Source organism: Apium graveolens, chromosome 1 (assembly GCF_009905375.1).
Source record: "Apium graveolens cultivar Ventura chromosome 1, ASM990537v1, whole genome shotgun sequence".
NCBI classification, from domain to species: Eukaryota; Viridiplantae; Streptophyta; class Magnoliopsida; order Apiales; family Apiaceae; genus Apium; species Apium graveolens.
The window spans coordinates 176,629,392-176,653,595 of NC_133647.1; the positions used below are offsets into that span (position 1 = coordinate 176,629,392).

Below are 24,204 nucleotides of genomic sequence, written 5' to 3' on the forward strand. Positions count from 1 at the left end.
AATTTCCGTTGTGATCAAATTGAAGAGCATATATAATTATATATTTGTGCATTCGTATGTTTTTATATGTAATTCATAAAAATAACATTATTTATTGTTTTTTTCCAAGGTTGTACCAAGTTTGGTGCGGTATAAATACAGTCAAAAGCTACAGACGATAGAGAAAATCCGAGTTGGAGGGCATGAATCTTTCATTTCATACAACTCGTCAAATGGATATTTTTACTGCCTTGGATATGTGCTAGTGATATTTCATTTGCACGAAATAGATACACTTGTATTTACTATGGATGATAGCAATATCATTTCAGCTAGGATTTTTCAGGAAGATGGATTTGAGGTTGATTACTTAAAAAGGCGTATTAGAGGAAAAGAGATGATAGGAAGAGATTGGTTTCTACAGATTCATTTAGATTCTGATGAAGGTTGATACATATCAATGTGGCAAAATCTGATGAAGGTTAAAGTTATAATTATTGTATTGATGTTTCTATATTACAATTTTATAGATATGGAGGTGGAACATGAATTTGTTGGTGGCGAAAGAGGAGAAAGTATGTTAATGGAAGAAGACAATGATATCGATCCATTGCAGGAATTTTGTAATTCATTGCTAGTAAGAAAGGATGGAAATATTACAAAAAAAAATCAGAGATTGAAGCAGAAACATAAGATGGTATGTGATAATATCGATTCAGTTTAATAGAATAGAATTATTTGTTCTTTTAAAAAATATATGTAAAAGTATTATGCTCCTGTAATCATTAGGTGGATATTAATCAAACCAAGCCTCCAGGATTTATCGTCATTCTTAAATCAGATAACTATGCACAAAATGTAGTGGTACGTTTTTCATTTAATGTTGTACACATTTCATATCTTAACTTTGGGTGCAATTTTAAGGTTGCTGCGAATATGGATCAAAATAATTAGTGTTTAAAATTTTATTGATTTATACAGAAACTACCAGAGAAGTTGGCTGCAACATTTGCAAGTGTGATACCAAAAAATGTCTGGCTTCAGTTCCCAAGTGGTCGTGAAATTCATGTCAAGTATTCAGTGGAGGAAAACAGTTTTGTTAACCTTACATGGTTCCTGAAAGAAGTTAGACGGTATTCGGCTACAATTCTGATTTTCACGCATGAGGGCCTCAGACAATTTATGGTATGTGCACTAAATCCTGATGCAATTAAAGTGGATTATAATTCTGCAAGAGTTGTTTCCCAATTGCATTCAACTTGTTGAGGTAATTGCACATTTTTACAAAGCTTTTACGTATTTGTTTTAGGATACATAAATTTAAATTTCATTATTCATTATGACTAAACTTGGATACCAACAATTAATTTGCAGATATAATAACTAGGATTGGTTGCAAATTCATGATATTCGGTATTGGCGATGCAATAGACTCTAGAGTAATAGTAAGCTTTTAATTAAGCAATACTTACTTTCCCACACTATGATATGTATCTCTTTCTCTATTAATAGTAATTTTGTCATTTATCGATACTTATTATGCTTGTGGCAGGTCATGCCAGAAAAATTTCACAACTCTTTTGGAAAGTTGATTCCTGCAAAAGTACAATTGATCTTGCAGAATGGAAAGATATACAATTGTCAGTACTCTGAATCCACGGGGAAGATTTCTGATATACTGGAGCTAGTAAATGACAAAATGTTCGAGAGGAAGGATTTCATGTTGCTTACCTATAGAGGATCTGGGAAGTTTGAAACTATCATTTTTGATAGTTCAAAAAATGAAAAACTTCTGGTCAGCTGTTCTTCAAGAAATTGTACTACTTTAAATACTACATACCATTTTATTTGTCTGGTGATTAGGATCCCAATTTTTTAAACAGATAATTTTTTAAAAAAATTTATAGTAGTTAATGAAGCTATACAGTCAAACGGTAATAATGGAAACGTGGGTGACCACGATAATAATATTAATACCTTTTGCTACTTCTCTGTAGATATTAATGAACAGCTTCCAGGTGGAGTTGAGGAATTAGAAAAAATTGCTCATATGAATATTACAGTTGACACTGATCATGTTGCAGAAGTTCCTGAAGAAGCAATTCAGCAAGTAGAAGACAACTTGGATATGGATGTTGAAGACGTAACTAATGATGTTGCAGACAATAATATAAGTGATCAGAAAAATGATCAACTCATGGGAATGGAGTTCACCGCAGCAATGACTGCTTCAAATGTGAACAACGCATGTCACGGAGCGGTATTGTTACATTACTCGATCAATTTACATAGACTTTTTTTGTAAATACAATATAATTTTTACTCATTTTGTGGTTAATTGATATAACAAAGACATATCATCTTTCAGTATATCCCAGCAACTGTACAGCCGAATGGTAGGACATGGATAAGTGGCGAAATTGTAACTTTTAGGATGGGGCTTTTAACCTGGAATGTTAAGATAATGTTTTCTACTGGATTACCTCAATTCTCTGCTGGATGGAACCAATTTGCGACTGATAATGAGCTACAAATAGACGATAACTTGGTTTTTACTTTTCAGCAAGAAGATTTAATATTCGATATAGTTATCGAATAGTTTGTTTAATCTACACTACATTTCATATTGGATCAATGTGATCAATATATTTATGAATGGTACATGATGTATTAACATGAGAAACATACACGTTGAATAACAAATTATAATATTTGTGGTAGAACAATTTGCACGCTTATTCCGAATATCGATAAAACTTTATTTAGTTAAATATCATAAACTAACAAATATAATAAAATACTCCAGCTGCAATATCTCTTTAATGCATCAGTTTTCGATATTCACTAACCTACATGACAAAAGGAAAACAAATTTAGAGTATGAATAGTAAATTATATAATAATTTAAATGTGAGTTGATTTAATGTGCATACCTCTGTCTCAAAGTGACGACATCGGGATAATCAATATTGATGAAGATACTTGTTGAGGGCAAATTACCTATGCGAATTATACCTTTTTTCAAATAGAAAAAATAGAATACTTTAGGAATGCTTTAAATGGAATCTAAGAGTCAGACTGTTGACTTTTTCAAAAATAATTAGTACATGCAGGAAAGCAAGAATTAAACCTTGGTAAACGTTGATGCGGACAGATGCAAGGATGACAATTTTCCTTTCTGTTCCTATATCCTGGTATAAAAAATCTATATTCGGTGGGAAATTAACCACAAAATAAACACGGTGCGATGTCCTAAAATCAAAGTAAAGACGTGGTAATCTAAACAGTTCTGATTGTACAAATTTGCATTATATAAACAGAATACGGAATATCTTACTCTCCATCACTTAGTCTGAAGTGGATCATATCCCTTGAACCAAATCTGCTCAGGATTGTTCGCTTTGGTTCCAAGTCTTCGACAATACCGATAACATCTGTTTTGACATTGTAAATTACTAACGTTTATAACTTTAGAAATCTTGATTGTCGACGTTTAAAATTCAATAACTGTGGAGTAAACAGGCATCTCATCATAATTCGAATTCAAAAGAGCGTCAGAAATAGCAGGAAGGGGAGTCAATTCAAACTTATGCCGCGGAATCATTAGAGTATCCACTGGAACAACATCCACAATAGTGATGGGTAGGAACTGTATATAGTTTGTGTTACGCACAAGCCTGTACAAACCATTTGCAGGCATGATACATATGTTCCTTGTACGGTATAAGGTTCCTGGAATCAAAAGTCCGGCAAATTGATTCCAAATAGCAGGTAAAACAACTGCAACCATGTGCGTATTTTGTAATATAAAGAGAGTATATGCATGAATAATGAATATGAAAAATAGAAACGTGGTGAACTCAATTACTTGCAACAGATTAAAAGCAATCATACCTCACAGTCGAGTAAAATAAGATTGTGCCTCGAGACCTCTCCATGACCAATCAGTGACCTCCACATTCTTGTCACCCTAACTTTCAACGTCCATGCAATTTGAGTGGCATTCAGATCGGACAAATGTTGATGGTCATCCATACCTGGATGAAAGATGATAAATGTTTATAGGATTAATGTATGATGTATAGTATTTTTTATTGAAATTGAAGAGAAATATGTGTACAAACCTGTATGTTCTTCAACAATTTTAGTGTAGAATAACTATGAAAGTTACTGAATATATAGTACCGTCTAAGTAGAATAGGATCGATTTTGAATATGGTAAAGATACTCAATAACACCAATTTTAAAGGAAGATATTGTCATCTTGATTGTAGGCAGTTAGGATAATTTTTATAGGTTGTGGTATACTCTGCAAATCACAAACAATACACATATTATATCATAATCCTAAATAAAGCAATGTGTGAATCAGGATTGCCATAATTAAGGTATTGATTTATGTCAAAATTAAGGTATAATGAGATGGTAAGTAGTTACATTTGGTAAATTTTAATATTGAGTAATGCGAGGAATTTAAAACATATAGTCTAACCCTTTATTTTGAATTTAAAGCTGCTCATCATGAATGTTTCGAGTCAAATTTAAGAACTTGTCTTCTCTTGAAGAAATGATCTTTTCTCTATACAATTTGAAATTAAACATTTCTTTCCATTATAAAATCTTATGTCCATAAACGACATTGAATGTCAAATTAAATGGTGTACGACAGGGTCCTTGATAAATAAGGACTACTTTTTAATAAAAGTAGTGCTTCAACCATGCTTCATTAAACGTAGATGATCAAGGTAATATTTAAATATTGTAAACCAAACTTTTATTTATGTGTGATGATGCTGATCACAGTTATGAAGGATTAAAAATCAAATACATAGATAACAAATGTTGAAAACAGGGTAAAAATATTGTTATGCAATCAAAATTGTAAATAATGTCACGTGGACAATAACTGTAAAAAATAATTCAGCCATAAGCAAGATGAAAGCTCTGGAAAATACTCAAAGTTGAAACATGCTATCAACCTTCCTGCAAGCAAAAGTGACATATTCATTAATCAAATTAGGTGGACATAGTTTTAGAGTGATGAATAAGGACAATTCCTAGTCAGCGAAAAGCACTTTGGTATACAAGTAAAAAGGATGTCTAACATAGGATGCTAGTTATTGTCAGTACCTTCTTAATTTTTTTGGTAACAGATTTAGCAGAGCCTGGAGTACCATTACCGTCATCACCTTCAGAGTACTATACATGCAAAGACCGTTAATAAGAAAGTCTGCAAATATTATTATTTAGCAGGGAATACTAAAGAGAACTCAAATGTAACATAACCGCATTATAATCTCACTTCAAAACCCATGTTGATGGAATAATCTTCGGACATAATTGGAGATTCAGAAGGATTTGGAGTGTTCATTGTTGGTTCATATAAATCATCAGCATAAAAGATGTTATTATCCTCAACAACGTTTGATATTGTCAGACCGAGCTCAACTGAAAATAGTCTTCCGACTAATGATTTAATCACTTCTGGAAAGGCTTTGGAGGAATCCTGAACACAGTTGTAGAAAATAAGAATGCATATGTGGTATAACATGGTGACGCTGCAGCTGTTTTATTTCAATAGTTATTTACCTTATCGTAATCAGAAACCACCTTTGCAGCACTTGTTCCAAGAACTCTTCTAGAAACTCGATCATTTAAAACAATATTACAGGAAAATATCTCATCCTCGGCAAGGACCATGATACGAAATCTTGAGAAAATAGTTAGCTATTTTTTTAGGCTTTAATTAACAGTATCAAGCCTACCAATATTTCCAATAAATTGAAATAGTTAGGTTACCTTTTCGGAGACACGGGAATGTTTTGAGGACAATGGGTACATTTGAATACTGTTCCAATGCGCTCAACCTCGTGGAGACATTTGTTACAGCTATAAAACCACCAATTTGTTTCCTCATCGACCTTAATGATCTTAAAGGTGCAGCAAATTCTTTTCTGGGGTACGATGAAAATGTAATATTTAACAACAAAGCAACCATATAAAAAATACCATTTCTGAATATTATATAAATGCAATACCTTGAGGTGATCGTATGTCAGATTCTCATTAAGATCTTTGAGTGACAATTTTTCAAATAATATAGGAAACAGTTCAATTTGTTTAGCTTGGAACAATTTGTCTCTTTTCATTAAATATCCTTCCTCAAGCAACCTAAACATATAGAAGAAATTAAAAAATAGAGCAAAACGTCGATAAGTTAATTTTAACTCTAAATTTACTTTTTACCTCTGCCTCATATCATTCATAGATTCATCATCAATAGATTTAAAAAATGTCGATGAGTAGATGGTAATGTACCAATCTGAACAGAATTTGTATATGGGAATAAAGTTAATTGTTTAATCAGCAAGAATATAACTGTGTAATAGATTTGATTGCATAAGTACTTACTCATAAATGTAGTCACTTTTGTACTTGTTATAAAAGCAATGATCGGTTTTTGGGATTTCCAGCCATCTTGTTGTTGAACGACACAGCAAGATCACCCCAAACAGTAACTTTGTGGGCATTACTACAAAATAGGTTTAGATATCATATATGTTAATAATCTATTAGCAATATGCGGTGTATATGCGTAATTACACTACTGATCAAATATACATATGCACATTACCTTGAATCGCATATTCTAAACTTCACAATGTCCCTATCTCCGTATCGAGTATGAAGCTTGTTCAAACCTTCATACTCCTCCACAACTCCAATAATATCTGTTTAACACAAAATTTATTTACATAATATTAAAGTAGACTGTCTTATAATTGTAGGAGAATTGTTTCATATGAGTTAATTATGACAATATCGAGTTAAAAGAGTGCATTACCAGACCTATTGCAAATTCAGGCTGCTGTTGAGGAAGATATTTATTTGCTTCTGCAAACAAATCTCCCAGGTCTAAAAACTCAAACTTTTGTGAAGGGATCATGCCATCATCATCAGCAGTCCTCACAATAGTGGAGCCTGTAAATCTGATGCAGAGCGTTGACTGCACATGCTTCAAGTTTCCAACAGGATCTTTAACTACAAACTGGTCAAAAACATAGACACCGCCTTCCATAATTTTCGTGCTGAATCCATTCCAAATGTTATGATAGGCAAAGGCATGAACATGGTTATCCTACATTTAGATAATTAAATGACATAAATATATAATATTGGAAAAAAGGATTGACAGCAAAAAACGCAAAGATGAATACATTTAAAACATACATCATCGTCAAGGAGAATAAGATTGTAGCCTTTCAATGAGTTCGTCTCTAAAGTCATGTTAGCCCACATCCTGGTAACCCTGACCTTAATTTTCCAGTTAGTGCTTGTCTTGTCGAGATTGGATAGACGATCAAATGATTCCATTGAAAAAGATCACTATAAGAAGAGCAAGAAAAAAGTTTATTCAAAAATTTAATAACAACTCAGCAGGTAAGATATTTATACATTCAATATTCTAAGAACTGTATAAATCGCTTAAAGAATTGAAGATCGTACAAAATGGTTGAACTCTTGAGAGAAAAAAAGGATGATGCTTAGCAAATGACAAAACTCCTGTAAAAATGTTAAAAATATATTTAACCAGCAAGGCATTAGGGAGATGCCAACAATTTAGCTTGAAATTGATAGTGCAAATCTATTCCTTTAAATGAGAATTAGAGTAATATCCCGGTTTAATTTGCTGATAATTCTTAAGGTAAGTGTTTGATGTGACTATGACAACTAACCAACCTTATCATTTGGGTTTTTGCCAACGGAAAAAGGGAAAACTGTAATCCAATTCCTAATAAAATATGTACAATATATAAACAATTAAGAAAATCTTCCTAATCAAACAGATAATACATATTTTTAATAGACAAAATAATTGGAGATTTATTGTTTATATTATGTTCATACACGGGTGCAGTAAAAAAAGTGTAACATTTTGGATGTTGAACTTACACCATTGATATATCAAACACAATAAATCTAGAGTTAAGAAGGAAATATAGAAAAATGTTACAAGAAGTTCTTAATATGTCATGTCAATTGTCTACACTTGGAAGATTGTAAAACACTTCCTCAAAAACTATATTATTTTTAATATCTGTGCTAATACCATCATCACTATCTATAAGAATATGGAGGCCTTCAGGTCGTGTCACTCTGGATATTGCAACATAAATGTGTCCGTGCAAGAAAGCTACTTTAGGAAGGTAAAGCCCAACCGTATCAAGTGATTGTCCCTGACTTTTGTTAATCGTCATGGCATAACATATTTGAATCGGAAACTGAACGTGTTTAAATTCAAACGGCCAGTTCGTGTCACTTGGAATCATCTCAATTCTAGGAATTAGATGTTTCGTTCCAACATGAGAGCCACACAAAATCTCACATTCAATACTATTTTTCCTACAGTATTTCACAATCATTCTTGTACCATTGCATAATCCCATGATCTGGTTTAAGTTTCTCATAAGCATGACGACAACTCCTACCTTCAATTTTAACTCATGCTTAGGAATGCAAGGCATATTGATAGAGTTTAGATACTCAACTGGAAACGCGGATCTAAAATCATTATCATCATCACCTGCATCATTAATTAAATCCTGACGCAGATAAGTGTAAACCATGCCAGGAATTTTTTCAAGTATCGTTGTATTAACCTCATCCACCACGATATTGGTAGGTGTGAGTATGGCCCTTGATCTGAGGTATTCATGTGAAGAGATATTTTGTATAAAATCTGGGTACGTCACTTCAAAAAGCTTCTGGATTGGATCTCCGGACGTATGAACGATATATTGATCAAGAATCTTTATTAACATTTCACCAGTGTCTGGACTTGGAGAAATATTGGTTTCTTTGCCATCACCGACATCAAGCTGCCACTTGCTAAAGTCCGCAATGATTTTGTTCTCCAAATCACTATTTCCTGCATTAAGCCGCATGTTTTACTTCAATAAAAATACTTCACAGGATTCGCAAAGCTTGTATTTATTGAGGGTAGAGCAGACAACTTCAGCCCTTGACGCTTTTGGAATGACAGGAAGTATCTGCCTAAAATCTCCACAAAAAATAATGGTTATACCACCAAATGGCTTTTTAACTCTGCTTTTATCAATAGCAGACATAATATCTCTCAAGGATCGATCAACGCATTCAAAAGCATGATGATGTTACATAGGAGCCTCATCCCAAATTATTAAATCAGTTCGCTGAAGTAGCTCAGAAATATCAGTCCCGTATCTTAAACCGGCAGAACAATTTTCATCAAGCTTGAGTGGAATGTGAAAGCGGGAGTGTGCGGTTCTTCCACCAGGAAGCAACACGGCAGCTATACCACATGAGGCAACGGGAAGCACAATCTTATGCTCTGATCGTAATCGACAACACAGTGTCTGACACAAGAAAGTCTTTCCACATCCTCCACTTCCGTAAACAAAGAAAATACCACCTTTTTTCTGGTTGATATTGTCAAGAATGGAATCATAGACTATCTTATGTTCATCATTGAGAAGACTATGATTTCTTGTGTGGATTCTCTTCATTTCTTCTGTATCATAGGATGTTTTCTCAAGAATTAGTATATTCTCAGAGTTGGAAAAAAAAGCATCTCCTGGATATGGCATATCTGGGAAGTTTCTAAGGCTTTTACCAATATCATTCAATAATTTCTCTCTCTCTGCAATAACATTAATAAAACTTAATAACATTAATCCAAACATGGAACATGTACAAAGCATTATTAACAGCTCATACCTGCAAGAACGTAATTCTGGATCTCAATATCTAATAGACAAAGGTTTGGATTCCCAGTGAGATATCGCCTCACAAGAAGAATATCATCTGACGTGCATCCCCAATGAGCTTCCCAAAGGCTACGCGGATTAGAGATTGGACTGTATACTAAAATGTTGACAAACATGGCACATAATTGTGGAGGCATGGATGTATGCGCATTTTCACCTATAGCTTCGCGCCATTGCTGGTCATTCTGGAGGATACCTAGCACGACACAAGCTTCGTGAAAGGAGTTATAAACATGGTCGTTGACTTTCTTCAAATCATCGAAACATACATCACCTTTAATCCTGAGCAGAAGCATGCGGAGATATAATAGTTCACCACTAGATGAATGTACATCAGCAAGCCTACCGATGACATCACCTATTTTCCTCTGTTTCCGGATACCAGGTTGTGGATGCCATGTAAACTTGCTTGGAAATTCTGAATAGGTTAAATTTGGGGCCTCTGCATATGTTTTATTTGCATTAAACCATGCTTCTAATTTGCTTTTCTTTGTTCCAGCATTGTCGAAAACTTCCTGTAGATTTTGTGAGCCTTTAAACGACACATGCTTGTCATTCGGTAGATGTATTGGCAATCGTTCAACGGAAGGCCATCGGGAATGGATGTCAAAACCAAATATCCTCCATGATGCTTCAGATGCACAAACATATCTTCCATCCAAGTATTGCTTGACTTCATCAAGCGGCTGTTTCTCAGGAGTGATTGTGGTTGTGCACCCTTTTTTGTTGTTTATTTTTTTCCTCAGATACATGGTGGCGGTATCATGTCCTTTTAAACAATATTTGAACAGATATTTCAATGATCTAAAGCTGTTACAAATCTCCAAATTTGTGTGACATTGAAATCTTATGAGAAGATCTCGATTGTAGGGGACAACATACCGATTATCCAGGTCAATTCCCTTTTTCTTTACGGTAATTCCAGTTGTCCCCCTCTTATAGATGGGAAAGCCACATTCGTCAAAGTATGTGTGAGAATTATACCTGTTAAAAAGGAATGAACGATGTTTCATTTTAATTAAAATAAATCTAAAAGGAATGTTTTACTAAAAGGTGAAAAATTAAATGTTGTATTCTTTCAGCAGTCTTTGGAAAATTAAATTAATGTAAAAGATGATGAATTACCTTTTAGGAAAATGTTTAATACAATGACCTTTAACCATACACGGAGACTTGACACAGTCAGTGCCACATGGACTGTGGATCATGTAATTCTTGACAGCTTCGTAACCAACTGGATCAATACTTGGGTCAGGAATTTATGCAGAAACCATTTTATCTATTTGTTCAGTTATTTTGGGACGATCGTTTTGATGCAACCATATTAGCATGTGAGCATGTGGCAATCCACGCTTTTGAAACTCTATGACGTGCATTACTGTAATATGAAATTGATGAAAATAATTAAATAAAGCCTGACATACATGTCATATTAAATTTAAATCATAAAAAAATTGTTAGATGAAGAAATCCTGAAAATAGCATACCTCCAATACAACGTCCAAAGCAGTTCCTATTTTTTATTTGATCAAGAAGCTGGTCAACTTTCATTTTAAATACCCTTGCAACGACGTCGGGTGCGTCAACAACATCAACACCAGGTAGAAACTTTAACATCCTCTGAATTTCAGGCTATTTTGTGTTAGTGGTCATCGTAAGGAACAATGATGGGTGTCCAAGTGTTCGAAAAATTGCCATTGCGTCCTTAAAATACTGGTTTATGTATCTTTTACTGCCAGTGAAGGAGGCTGGTAAAATTGTTGCCTTGCCGATATTTTCAGGATTGTTGTCACCCTTGTTTGGTGCATCTCGTATGTTGTGGTACATATCAGAACGAATTGTAGTCTGGTGACCTCTGATCCAGTCACGTCTGTATTGCTCAATCGCAGTAAATGCGTCAACATATTGCTGCCATAAACGACCTCCCAGATGTGGAGTCAAACCTGAATATACATGAGATAATTTCGGAGAAAATTAGAATGGTAGAAAAAACTAATATATAAGTGTTCAAATTTAGGTCATGATTTTGAATATACCTTTCGAAGGCCGCATCATGAGTTTATAATTGTAATATTCTTTCATCGTGATGAATTCTCTCTCCCCCTTTTCATCCGGATCTTTATTTTCGGTATTCTGACGTTGTTTCTGATTTTTTTGATTTGGTCTGTTTAAAGGGATTTGACGGTAATATCCGATGTCTCTATGAGGAAAAAGAATAGGATACTGAAGCTGCATAAACCGTGGATCAGTTTCAAAAATTCTCTCCAATCCATTGGTTCTCGAATGGATTATTGTATCCCTGCATCTTTTAGCATACTCGTCAGTGACAATCAACCCGACAACTTCATGCGATGGACCAATATGGTTAGGTCGACCAGATGCGGAAGACGAAGATATTAGAACCAATCTAAATTCATCAACTGCATTCTGACTAATTATTTCACGTGCCATACGAAAACCTTTGACCAAACGATTATGTTTATCCAACATTTCTAACAACGACTGAACGATATCTTCATCCACGGCATCGCATCCTCCCTTAACGGCATTTATTCTGTTATGTACTTCATCTTCAGTGTCATATATATATAGTTGACAGAATTTGGGGATCTCACCATCAAGTGGTACAAAGCTTCCTATACTGTGGTAATTTACACATTTTACCTTGAAACAGTAAGGAGCACCGCCATGATTGATACTACGATTAATTTGACCTCCGGTGGAAGACATGGCAAACATACAGTTGTACATTCTAATATTTTCCTTGAAATGCCTAAAATGGGATCCACCAGTAAGGAGTGAAGCGAGAGGCTCAGGAGGTTGCTTTTCTTTCTCAAGAATTATCTGACCATTTTTACAACAATGAGAGAAAGTTGGAGGCTTTTTGGTCGCACTTTTATTATTTCTTTCATGATTCCACATGATGGTCTGACACTTTGAACAAATTCTATCAGGATCACCGACATCGAGGTACTCACTCCACTTAGTAACAATATTATCAAATTCATGTACATCAACATCGTCACAACTCACAATCACCTACAAAATTTGAAATTATTATGACTGTGGAACATCAGAGTAATTAAGAATGAAACTGAATTTAAGTTCTTACCGCTAGATATACAATCACTGTCGCTGCTGTCACAATCTTCAACATTGTTAAATTCTCCTAATAAGTTCTTAGAACCTGAACTTTCTCCTTGCTCATAATAACATTTTACGGAAGATGTATCATATGCCGAAGAACTTGGACTAATTTTACCACGGGTTTTTTTGGATTGTTGTTTTACAGCGTTATCACTGCTGGAATCTAAAGTTACTTGTGATCGTTTAAATATAGTGGATGCGGGCAGTACAAAAGTGACAGTACTCTTGGCACTTTGATTAGTTTTTGGAGCTGCCATATTTCGTTGTTCTCCTGCTACAACAACAACATTGTTAATAAGATCAACTCCTACTATCTTTATTTGCATAAATAGTAAGCATCTCTAATTTACAATTTTGATTTTGAAACGCACCTTCAAATCCCGTGGGTCGTAATTTATGAACGTATGGAGTATCAGGAGTTGCGCATGTTTCTCCATTTATCTGTACACCTACATAATTGACCCAAAATTTATCAAATTATGCGATGAATTTAACAATTTAAAAATTGTTTTTTGCCAATATAACAATAAGACAACCATGGACAGCTATAATAAAAAATAACTTTGGTTATGTTTTGACCTGATATTTGAGAACAATATGAACGTGAAGTGTTTCCAGGTGGCGTGTATGGAGAATTATCGAGTAATTCTCTGTCACGCAGACTCTTTCCGCACAACCTATTTTTTCTTTTACCTGGAGAAAAAAATAACCAATTCAGCCAATATCATATAATTTTAAACACAAATTTTTCCAACCATGAGTCAAGTAAAATGTGCCTGATGTTTGAGAAGCATGTGAAGGTGACGCAGTTCCAACAGGCTTGTGCACAATGCTTTTGCTAAAAGTTGGATCATCCGTCAGTGTACTCAGGAATATTTTGTGTTCCTTAAAACTGCAGTTCTTTCGACGCACCCTTATTTGGTTTTTTTTCCTGCAATTTCCAGTAAAGACATTTATATTATCAAACAAGATTCTTTAGTAAAAAAAAATAACTGACCACACTTATTATTGTTTACCAGGTTGTTTCAGGTTTGGTTTTGCATTTGGTTTAGTATTGAGGCAATATCCGTCAGTACCTAGTTTCTCAAAACTGGGTTGGAAATTACTGTCAACCTGAACTTCATGGAGAGTTGACATTAACATCTGTCCGGTGGTTAATCTATCCTTATCACTGGATTGGTAATTACCGACAACTGGAACTGCATAATCAAAAGGTATATTAAAATTAAGAATATTCTAGCTATAAATGTAAACTTGGGAATTTACCAGCCTTTGTCGTGTCAAGAGTGCGCAGAGACTGTTTGCCTAAATCTTCCAAACACAATGGAAAATCTTCGGAGATTTGTTGCTTACATAGTTCAACGTTAATATCTTGCAGCTCTGTGTGTTTAAGATACCTATTTTCAATTCCACTGAATGCTGAACATGGTATTGTATAAACACAACATTAGTATTACATTAAGAAGCAAATAAAAACATGTCAAAGTGGACTAATATGCAGGTAATATTTTACTAAATTCGAGATCTGTTGATAGGGGTGTCAGAGGAGACTCGCTAAAAGAATTACCTGCATACATGAAAGGGGAATACAAAGTAAACTTAAAATATCAGGCCTAATAACATATATGTATGTTCTGCAATTCAAGTTATTATTAATTGTTTTTAGAGCATTAGGGCTAAGATATTCTGAGACTTTCGTCCTCAAAGAATGCTTAAACGGTGAAGGCTTGGTACCTCAATTAATCACAAATAAAAAACATTAAATATACTCAAATCGTTAGAATGTTCGGAAGCAGAGTTTTATCTGAACCGCAGTATACGACAGACCTTGCCCATGTTCAATACTTGGTCAACTATTCTCTCATTGAAAATGCTGATAGTGAATTTGAGACTACTGAGATGAATGTATCTCAAACTATACATGCTTTTGATACCGATGATATTTGTGATTAAGGATTTCTTAAAACACTGTATGTTAGTTATAAAGATCAAACACTTGAAAATACTAGGATCAAAACTGAAAACTCTAACTTAAGGAGAATAAATGATCACCCAGAAGCTGAGTTAATTTTTATGTTAGAAACTCAAAAAGAAAGAGTTGATGCTTTATATGTTGACGGAATTATTGGACTCTGATTCTCCTTGCTACTATCTGACAATGCATTTCCACTCAAATTTATTGGATAAGATCCGAGTTTAACTAAAGCAAAGAATAGAGAAAAACTTATTTTCAATTCCACTGAATGTTGATCATGGTATTGTGTAAACACAACATTAGTATTACATTAAGAAGCAAACAAAAATCATTCAAAGTGGACAAACCTGTAGACTGTAAATTCTGACTAAATTCGATATTCTTTGATAAGGGTGTCAAAGGAGACCGACTTGCAGAATTACCTGCATCCATTAAAGGGGAATACAAAGTTAACTTAAAATACCAGGCCTATTAACATACATGACTGTTCTGCAATTCAAGTTACCGTTAATTATTTTTAGAGGATTACGGCTAAGATATTCTGCATTATTAGTCCTCAAAGACTGATTGAACGACTGCGGTTTGGTACCTGTAACAATCAAAAATAAACAACATTAACTATACATTAAAATTGTTAGAATGTCCGACTTTGGCCATGTTCAATAGTTGATCGGCTGAGAGATGCTTAACCTGACAAAATTAGTGGATTCTGATTCTCCTTGCTACTATTTGACAATGCATTTCCACGCATATTTATTGGATCAGATTCGGGTTTAACTGAAGCAAAGAATAAAGATAAACTTATTAACGTCTGCATAATAACTTTTAGATTCAAACTACGTCAGTAAAATGAAGAAACTTTACATGAATCATTGCAGGAGGAAATCATCTAGTAATTATCTGCACTCTGAGAATTAGTCATGTCTATAAGAATGGAATCTACATTCCGGCCATGGACGCGATGTTTTTTTTCTGATTGGACAAAAACTGAAAAATCATTATCAAATACAAAATAAAAAGTGTAATAATGAGACATGGTCATCAGATTTCATACCTTGATTACCTGAGGTGTGCGATGCATTCAAAATATTTTCCGTATTACGATCACGAACACGTTTGGATCCTACCACTAGTGATTAACGTACATAATGTATAGTTCGGTGAATCGCATGACAAAAATAACAGATAATAATCCAACAGCAAATTAGAAACTGGTGATAAGCAATACCTTGAGATTCCATGATTCTGATAACGTTTCAGTGCCAAGATTCAGTTTTCAGATCCAATGGTCATCCATTGTAGCTTCTAATTCGCGAGAGAGAGAGCGAGCACAAGAGAGAGAGGGAGAGAGAGAGAGAGTGAGAGAGAAAGAGAGAGTTTGGAGGAATAGTGAAAGAGTGATGTAACAGAATGAGCAAATCATGCATGATTTATTTTATTTTTTTGAAATTATTTTCCATAGATAGGCTGATTTTGAAATTCAAAAATAGGTAATTAGTGATTAAGATGGGTCAATTGAAGTTAATTGGATTGTCCATGGATATGGCAAAATATATAGGATTTGGGTCATAGGTAAACTTATTTACCCATGGGTAAATTAAGGAGTAGTCATTAAGATATATAGATATTACTATAATTATGGTGACCAGGCCGTCTACCAACCAAACTTTCATTATTTCGTATTTAATAAAATAGTATAGATATTGCAAGAAAAATTTATACAATGTCGTTTTTACTTGGACAACATCATTTCTTCGGAACGACTCCAACGCTTCATCTTCTCTCGTTTTATCTACTATAACTAATTATTTGTGCATAATTCAACTATTTTACTTCATTTTTGTCTTTATAATTAATAATTTTTTCAGAATCCATTGCTTCACGGTAATTAATAATATTTTGGACATATATTTGCAAATAAATGTTAAACAATTAAAACCGTATATAATCGATAAAGTAATAAACTATTAACATATCAATAACTTAATTATTTATTAATATTAAATGTTTTCCGATATCAATAATTATAATTTATCGAGATTTACCTGTATTTTGATTATGAAATAGTTTTAATAAATCTAATCAAATGAAAAATAGAGAACTTAAGAAAAAATATCGGAAAAGTTCTTCATAGACACGACATTGTTGCGTCTGATTTTTTTTTGTCTAATTGGACTCTAGAGAGCTTCAAAGATTGCAGCTAATTCTGCAGGAAGCTCTATCCAAAGGTACCATTTCCCTTTGCATATGCACACACACGTATGCAATCACACATGTATCTATATGTTCACGCACACCGTTTGTTTCTGTACTTTTTAATTAAAGTTTAGTTTTTTAAAGAAAATATTGCTCTTAAATTGATGATTGTAGAATCCAAATAGAAACCATGGTAAAAAGTTACTATCTTTTTGTTAATTTTAATGTATTAGTGTTTCTTATTTGATTATTTCATTGCGGAATATAATCAAACACCTTGTAGCCTTTGCCTTAAATTTTAATTAGTTGGTTCAATTGCATCTATTTTTATTGTTCTTGATAGTAATTTGCACTGCGGAATCTTTATTCTCTTAAAAATGATAATCGGGTGTAGGCTAATTGCGAGAAATAATCTATTGATGTGATTGGGGCATTAAAGCTACAGATATAGTAATTTACAAGATAATTATATCCGAATAGAGATCACGTCTGTCGGGTGGGGGTAGGGAGGTGATGTCCAGAGTGGTTCTATTAAAATAGTGTGATTCACAACAAGTTAATCGGTTATTATGTTGGTGTTGAGTGTAAAGAATATATTGTTGTATGCTTGCTTCTGTTGATATATTGAGATTGTGGTGGTCGCAGGATCTTCCTTTCGACTATTTATTTAAGTGATTGCAACAATGACCAATGCTTGCTTCAGTGGAATACGAAGCATACATCATGGAAGACCAGTTATGTTGCCCAGGAGAAGGAAAATTCAAACACAGTTTCTTAGAAGTTTTTCGACTGCTGCAGCACCATTATTATCTGCAGGAGTTTCGATTTTTCAGCATCGTTTGCCGTTAGTGCATGCTTGTATTACCCAATCAGATGCTCCACAGAGATCTGAAGAGTGGTTTGCACTTAGGAAGGACAAGTTGACAACTAGTACCTTCAGTACTGCTCTGGGAATGTGGAAAGGCAAGCGGAGATTTGAACTCTGGCATGAGAAAGTATTTACTTCGGATGTTCGATCACCAGAAGATGGTAAAAACAGTGCAATGCAGTGGGGTGTCATTAACGAAGCGATAGCTATTGAAAAGTACAAAAGTATCACTTGCCGTGACGTGAGCTCCCTGGGATTTGCAATGCATGCAGAGCAGAAATTTGATTGGATTGGTGCCTCTCCTGATGGTCTACTCGGGTGTTCTCCTGGTGGTGGGATTTTGGAAGTAAAGTGTCCATATAACAAAGGGAAGCCTGAGTTAGGACAACCCTGGTCAACTATGCCATTCTATTACATGCCTCAAGTACAGGGTCAGATGGAGATCATGGACAGAGATTGGGCAGACTTGTATTGTTGGACTCCAAATGGAAGCACAATATTTCGAGTTAATAGAGATCGTGAATATTGGAATATGATACACGAAATGTTACATGAATTTTGGTGGGAAAATGTTATTCCAGCGAGAAAAGCTCTACTCATGGGGCAGGAGAAAGAAGCCAACATGTATGAACCAGCGTCGACACATAAACAGACCGGAACAGTAATTTTTAAAAGCATAAGATTAGCCGAGGCATCAAAATTGTTATGTAGAGAAAGAGCTGGTCATGTGGAATTCTGTAGGTGAAATGCTGGTATTCTTGGTTCTTAGTTAATCAATTGGCTCCAATATTTGTTCGATTTGCCTAAATCACAATGCATGTATTCTCATCTTTTAGTCATTATTGACAAATAGTGTTACAATATGAAATTAGGGGAATGCTACACTCCCCCAAAAGGATCCCGATTCTCACAATGTCTCAATGGTAACAACTCTTCATCAGGAAACGCTTTTGGGTATTTTAGAATTTCTTATAAAATTATTCCTAATGAAGACATAAAATTAACTTTCACACTTCAGTTAGTGATATAATTTTACTGTCCCCAATATATCACAGATGGATTTAGCATTATAACTTGGGATATCCATTATATGGAGGAGTAATTAAAAGTAAAAATTAAACTAAATAAATTAACAACTCGGGATACTTGCCACCCCAACTATGCTATTAGAAAATAGATGTAGAGGTAAATATGCAAGTGTTGTTTTGTGTACCAACTACCAACTACCAACACAAACTCATATTCGAAGCAACAAATAACAGTACCACGTGTTTGTTAATAGTTTATTATTGACAAAAAACAAGTTAATACTCTATTAAAACCAACATTCAACAAGGATGACAGTTTGGCCGAGTGGTCTAAGGCGCCAGATTTAGGCTCTGGTCCGAAAGGGCGTGGGTTCAAATCCCACAGCTGTCAGTGTCTTTTCTTTTTATTTTCTGCGATATTTGACAATGGTTTTGCAGCCCCCATGCAACAAAGAAAATCTGCAAAAGATTGCTGCATGAATCTAGTTATACCATCTAGTTATACCATCTTCAAGTATAACAAATTTGGTGTCAAAATTACCCTAAATGTATTTTTGACACCAAATTTGGATAATAAACTAGAAATCTATTTAGATTTTCAAGATTTTACTTTTTTTTTTTTGAAAGCAAAGATTTTACTTAAGCTTATCAAATAATGTGAAAGGTAGTAGGGGTAAGAGGAAAAAAGACATGGATGTTTTTAAATCTGAGGGATCTTCAGCGGCAGGGAAAAACTGGTTCAGGCAAGGCCAAGTCTTTCAAGAAAAAACTGAGCTTCCAGTGGGTCAAAAATCTTGTTAAAAAATCTGATAAAAATTCGATGAGTTTTTTATTTTAACAGGTATCTGAAGCAATGATATCGTCCTTCTTTCCTGCAATCATATCGTCCTTGTTTCCTGTAGGTAGTAAGTATGTCATGTTCATTTGGATAAATTTTGATGTTGCTTTCGAAGACTCAGGATCATATTTCTTGTTAAGTCTGATGTTTTCTTCCTACTACCAAAACACAGACATGTATGATATGAATTTTTACAAATAAACATATTGAATGATTACACCGAGATGGAATGCAAGCGATCTGTTCAAATCACTTACTCCTTGAATTTGGCGGCTGATTCTTTTTTATGTATGATTCGTAAAAAGTTTTATGCAGTTCAATGTTGCATCTTCAATCAAAAGGCTGTTTTTAGCTCTATTTATCTTATACTACTTGTCCTATTCTCTGGTCATCTGGTGAACTACTTTAAAGCTATACAACACAGAAATTCTTGACCATTTTAGAAAGCACTCTATAAGCCCAGTTTGTCATGTGACCAACAGAACTTGACTACTCGAGGAAGGAAAAAAAAGGTGTCTTTGGGAAAATCAGACAAGCGTTTGAACGTTAAAGACATTTAAATAGTAAATTTCTTATGAGATCAAGTTGGAAGGTTATTGTTATTTTTTGATTGAGAATGTTATTGTTTTCTTATTATGAAAAATTTATATCAACATTCCTCATAAAGTGCAAAAATTGTTTTCATCCTAGCATTGTAATCTACTGGATACGTGTCTTCTGCAGGTAAAAAGAAGTTGAATGCATGCCCAAACCTATTATCGTGTGTGGGCATCTGAATCTTCTGCTTTTAGCCGGAAAAAAATTGCAAGACAAAGGCACTATAAGTGCTTTTAACAAAAGGTTCTTCATGGTGATTCTGAGTTGTCACAATGCATTTAGGTAAAAAAATTGTAAATTTGGAACATCCATTTTGATTCTGAGGCTTAATGGCAGACTGGTGGTGGCTTTGATACCATAATGACGTTTGTGAAATAACAAGAATCCATACCATAATATCTCATGTCCACTTTGCTATGAAGATTATTATGTTGATAGGCGTAAAAAAGTTTCAGTTTGAACACATCTATAGTTCCAGAAAACTTAAGGATATACTATGTATGGTTCTGAGGGAAATATGCTAACAAATGTTTTGAAACTTAAAACATTTATGAAATGCAATATTGAAAGAAATGAAAGTTGACCTAACACACCCTAGTAGAGCCTGCTGCTTCAAATTATAGATCTCCCTCAATTTATTTCAGATGATATACTATGTACATGATATAGAAGGAGTTAGATTATAAAACATTCATTTCTTACAGTAGCTACTAGATTCCGACTGTGTAAATTCTTTTTACAGCAGATTTTATATCATAATGCAATCACAGTGACGATAGCTAATATCAAGGACATCAGAAAATAGTCTGTTTATGTGCCATATAAACGGCTAAAAGCTGTCCAGACGCATGCCTATTACAAATCACGCGTCTTCTGTCAGCCGGCTAACCAACTTATTGTTCTTTGTACAATCCATTTCGAGTCTTAATAATAATTTTTAAGGCCCAAGGACTTCATTGTTTCTTTGTTTAAATGCAGAGTTGTTTAAAGAAACATGCTGTAATATAATAGTACTAAGTATTGAATTAAGGAATGGAACATTTGCATGGCGGAATACTGGATGGAGAAAGTGACAGTAGAATAATGAATAATTTTTGCAACTTGATTCTGAGCTGTAGTATTAATACAAGGTATTAAGATATTTTAAACTCCAAAACTTGGGGGATTCTAGCTAAACTATGACTAAAATGTATATTTTGATTGATCGATGTTGCTCATTGTTCTATGCCTTCTTGGAGATGTACAACTCTCAATATCATTGCACTTTGTTAAATAAAAATTTAATTGTCATTGACCCCATTAGGAAGCATAGATATCATCCCCCCTTGTACAAGAAGAAGCATATATAAGTACCGATTTTGGAGCAAATTATGTTCAGACCATTGTTTCCTCATACTAGGAGAGATCTCTTTGCATGTGGTAGGATGGCTCCTGGATTCTATCTGCAATCAAAGTTCTGTGATAATGATGATAAAAACATCCATGCAAGGTTTCTTGATAACAAACTATCTGGTGCAAAACGCTATTCCACCCCTTACCGGTTCAATTTTGGGGAAAGTTTCTCGGACTGCCTCATTCCTTTCTTAAACGAAACCCAGAATTCTAAGAGGCTGAAGGAGACACCATGTACTGATGAATTTGTTTCAAGCGAGGAAAGTTTCTATAGTAGTAGTACTAGTGACTTTTATAGTGGTAGCAACAGTGGAAGTACAGAGAGCTTGAACAGTGTGCCAAAACCACATTTTCGTGATCATATATGGGCTTACACGCAGAGATACTTGGCAGCTGAAACCATGGAAGAAGCAGCTGCAGCATTGATAGGGGGTGATGAAGATGAAGTCAAGGAAGAGGGAAATGCAGATGGTATGAGACTTGTTCAGCTGCTCATTGCCTGCGCTGAGGCTGTAGCTTGTCGTGATAAATTACATGCCTCAACTCTGCTGTCTGAACTACGGTCTAATGCACTGGTTTTTGGAACATCATTTCAGAGAGTTGCTTCCTGCTTTGTCCAAGGCCTCTCTGACCGGCTAGCTCTTGTTCAGCCTCTTGGGACAGTAGGAGTTGTGATTCCACATTTGAAAACGATGGCCATTTCATCAGAGAAAGAAGAAGCCTTAAGCCTTGTGTATAACATTTGCCCGCATATCCAATTTGGTCATTTTGTAGCTAATTCAATGATACTGGAAGCCTTTGAGGGAGAGAGTTCTGTTCATGTTGTGGACCTGGGAATGTCCCTTGGTCTTCGACATGGTCATCAGTGGCGTAGTCTGATGTACAGCCTAGTCAACCGAGCAGGAAAACCACGTCGCCTACATTTAACTGGTGTGGGCAACTGCGCTGAGCACCTCCAAGAGATTGGGGATGACCTAGAGCAATATGCCTTTAGCTTGGGACTTAATTTTGAGTTCTCGGTAGTAGAATGCAATTTAGAAAATCTGCAGCCAAGAGCTTTCAAGCTAATTGAGGGAGAAGTTTTGGTAATCAATAGCATCCTTCATTTGCACTGTGTTGTAAAAGAAAGCCGAGGTGCATTGAACGCTGTCCTGCAAAAACTCCATCAGCTTTCACCTAAGTATCTTATTCTGGTTGAACAGGACTCCAGCCACAATGGACCTTTCTTTCTAGGCAGGTTCATGGAGGCCTTGCACTACTATTCTGCAATATTTGACTCACTGGATACAATGCTCCCAAGGTATGACACAAGGCGAGCTAAGATCGAACAGTTCTACTTTGCGGACGAGATTAAGAACATTGTTAGTTGTGAAGGGCCAGCTAGAGTGGAACGTCATGAACGAGCAGATCAGTGGCGTAGGCGAATGAGTCGTGCAGGGTTTCAGTCAGCCCCTATAAAGAAACTAACACAGACCAAACAATGGTTGGAAAATATGAAAATTAGTGAGGGTTATACAACTGTGGAAGAAAAGGGGTGCTTGATTCTTGGTTGGAAATCTAAACCAATTATAGCAGCTTCGTGCTGGAAATGCTCCTCTGTTTGACATTGTTCTTACCGCTCAGTGCAGGTTTAGTTTTGTGTGTTTATTTTCTTGCTTTATATGTTAAAATAATCCCTGGCATTACTCTTCTTCTGTTGGTAACAAGAGATTGATGGCTTATGCTCGATGATGCACGAGTGTGTGGGTATTTAAATTTCTGCAATTGACATTTATCATATAAATAAAAAGTTTGTTAAGCATCATAAGTAATAATACCATAGAAACATTCAATGTAATCTGACTTCTACAAATCATATCTCTCAGTCACATACACAATTTTACCAAGCATAGTTCTGATATAGTGAGTACAAAAATGTCCAAAGAATCGAAGTTTATTTCAGACAAGCCAATAATGTCTTCAATTCTGAACTTTTAATATGGAGGCCAGATTGATAAAGGTTAGGATATCATAAGAACGCAATCTTTAAAGCACTCAGGGATAATCAAGCAAAGATTTCTGTACCTGATGCTAGTGACTGCATTTGGTTCAAAGAACTTGGACAATGAAGACCACTTACCCTCATTAGAAGAAATGGAGTTGCCTCCCATTAATGGAGCTGGACAACCGAAAGGGAAACAAAGGAATCTTCAACATTATTAATCTTTCACTTTCCATTAAAACATTGAACTTATTAAACTTGGTGGGAAAGTTTTAAACATGTAAACAACAAGGATCCATGTCGTTTCTATGTTCCTTTCTCTTGTTTATTTGATCCATTCCCCCTCAATTTCCTTGCACCTAGTGTTTTAAATTGTTATGACAATAATTGTGATCAA

General features: G+C 34.8%; 5 protein-coding genes and 1 non-coding gene across 6 annotated transcripts; 3 read left to right on the top strand and 3 right to left on the bottom strand.

Moving 5' to 3' along the window:
- Positions 1 to 6,417: 6,417 nt before the first annotated feature.
- Positions 6,418 to 7,353, bottom strand: LOC141711853 (uncharacterized). The gene is made up of 4 exons (XM_074514547.1): positions 7,210 to 7,353; positions 6,829 to 7,117; positions 6,614 to 6,710; positions 6,418 to 6,511 (listed from the first exon to the last, which is right to left on the bottom strand). The coding sequence occupies exons 1-4, from the start codon at positions 7,351 to 7,353 to the stop codon at positions 6,418 to 6,420; spliced, it is 624 nt and encodes a 207-aa protein (XP_074370648.1).
- Positions 7,354 to 8,015: 662 nt separating this feature from the next.
- LOC141711861 (uncharacterized) lies at positions 8,016 to 8,924 on the bottom strand. Its single transcript, XM_074514560.1, has one exon. The coding sequence runs from the start codon at positions 8,922 to 8,924 to the stop codon at positions 8,016 to 8,018; it is 909 nt and encodes a 302-aa protein (XP_074370661.1).
- A 228-nt stretch (positions 8,925 to 9,152) lies between these two features.
- On the bottom strand, positions 9,153 to 15,658 carry LOC141711871 (uncharacterized). Its single transcript, XM_074514571.1, has 15 exons — positions 15,598 to 15,658; positions 15,413 to 15,496; positions 15,255 to 15,329; positions 14,446 to 14,499; positions 14,199 to 14,351; positions 13,949 to 14,131; positions 13,512 to 13,625; positions 13,304 to 13,381; positions 12,881 to 13,203; positions 11,822 to 12,824; positions 11,481 to 11,728; positions 11,273 to 11,417; positions 10,911 to 11,019; positions 9,736 to 10,769; positions 9,153 to 9,658 (listed from the first exon to the last, which is right to left on the bottom strand). Exons 1-15 carry the CDS (start codon positions 15,656 to 15,658, stop codon positions 9,153 to 9,155), a joined length of 4,170 nt encoding a protein of 1,389 aa, XP_074370672.1.
- Positions 15,659 to 17,002: 1,344 nt separating this feature from the next.
- On the top strand, positions 17,003 to 18,839 carry LOC141671773 (uncharacterized). The gene is made up of 2 exons (XM_074478119.1): positions 17,003 to 17,135; positions 17,749 to 18,839. Exon 2 carries the CDS (start codon positions 17,787 to 17,789, stop codon positions 18,714 to 18,716), a length of 930 nt encoding a protein of 309 aa, XP_074334220.1. The 5' UTR covers positions 17,003 to 17,135; positions 17,749 to 17,786; the 3' UTR covers positions 18,717 to 18,839.
- A 471-nt stretch (positions 18,840 to 19,310) lies between these two features.
- On the top strand, positions 19,311 to 19,390 carry TRNAL-UAG (transfer RNA leucine (anticodon UAG)). Its single transcript has one exon. It is a non-coding gene; the product is annotated as a tRNA-Leu (tRNA).
- Positions 19,391 to 21,858: 2,468 nt separating this feature from the next.
- Positions 21,859 to 23,430, top strand: LOC141711880 (GRAS family protein RAD1-like). Its single transcript, XM_074514582.1, has one exon. The coding sequence runs from the start codon at positions 21,859 to 21,861 to the stop codon at positions 23,428 to 23,430; it is 1,572 nt and encodes a 523-aa protein (XP_074370683.1).
- Positions 23,431 to 24,204: the final 774 nt, after the last annotated feature.

Bases quoted from the DNA above. Each gene is read 5' to 3' on its own strand.
- LOC141711853 (XM_074514547.1), bottom strand. From the start codon at position 7,353: ATGGAATCATTTGATCGTCTATCCAATCTCGACAAGACAAGCACTAAC. The intron at 6,711-6,828 runs GTCTGGTAATGC...TGTGTTAAACAG, and splicing joins GCAGCCTGAATTTGCAATAG to ATATTATTGGAGTTGTGGAG. The intron at 6,512-6,613 runs GTAATGTGCATA...CCTATTTTGTAG, and splicing joins TTTAGAATATGCGATTCAAG to TAATGCCCACAAAGTTACTG.
- LOC141711861 (XM_074514560.1), bottom strand. From the start codon at position 8,924: ATGCGGCTTAATGCAGGAAATAGTGATTTGGAGAACAAAATCATTGCG.
- LOC141711871 (XM_074514571.1), bottom strand. From the start codon at position 15,658: ATGCGTGGAAATGCATTGTCAAATAGTAGCAAGGAGAATCAGAATCCA. The intron at 14,352-14,445 runs GTAAAATATTAC...TACCATGTTCAG, and splicing joins ATCAACAGATCTCGAATTTA to CATTCAGTGGAATTGAAAAT. The intron at 11,020-11,272 runs GTATGCTATTTT...GTATTGATCCAG, and splicing joins CTTTGGACGTTGTATTGGAG to TTGGTTACGAAGCTGTCAAG.
- LOC141671773 (XM_074478119.1), top strand. From the start codon at position 17,787: ATGACCAATGCTTGCTTCAGTGGAATACGAAGCATACATCATGGAAGA.
- LOC141711880 (XM_074514582.1), top strand. From the start codon at position 21,859: ATGGCTCCTGGATTCTATCTGCAATCAAAGTTCTGTGATAATGATGAT.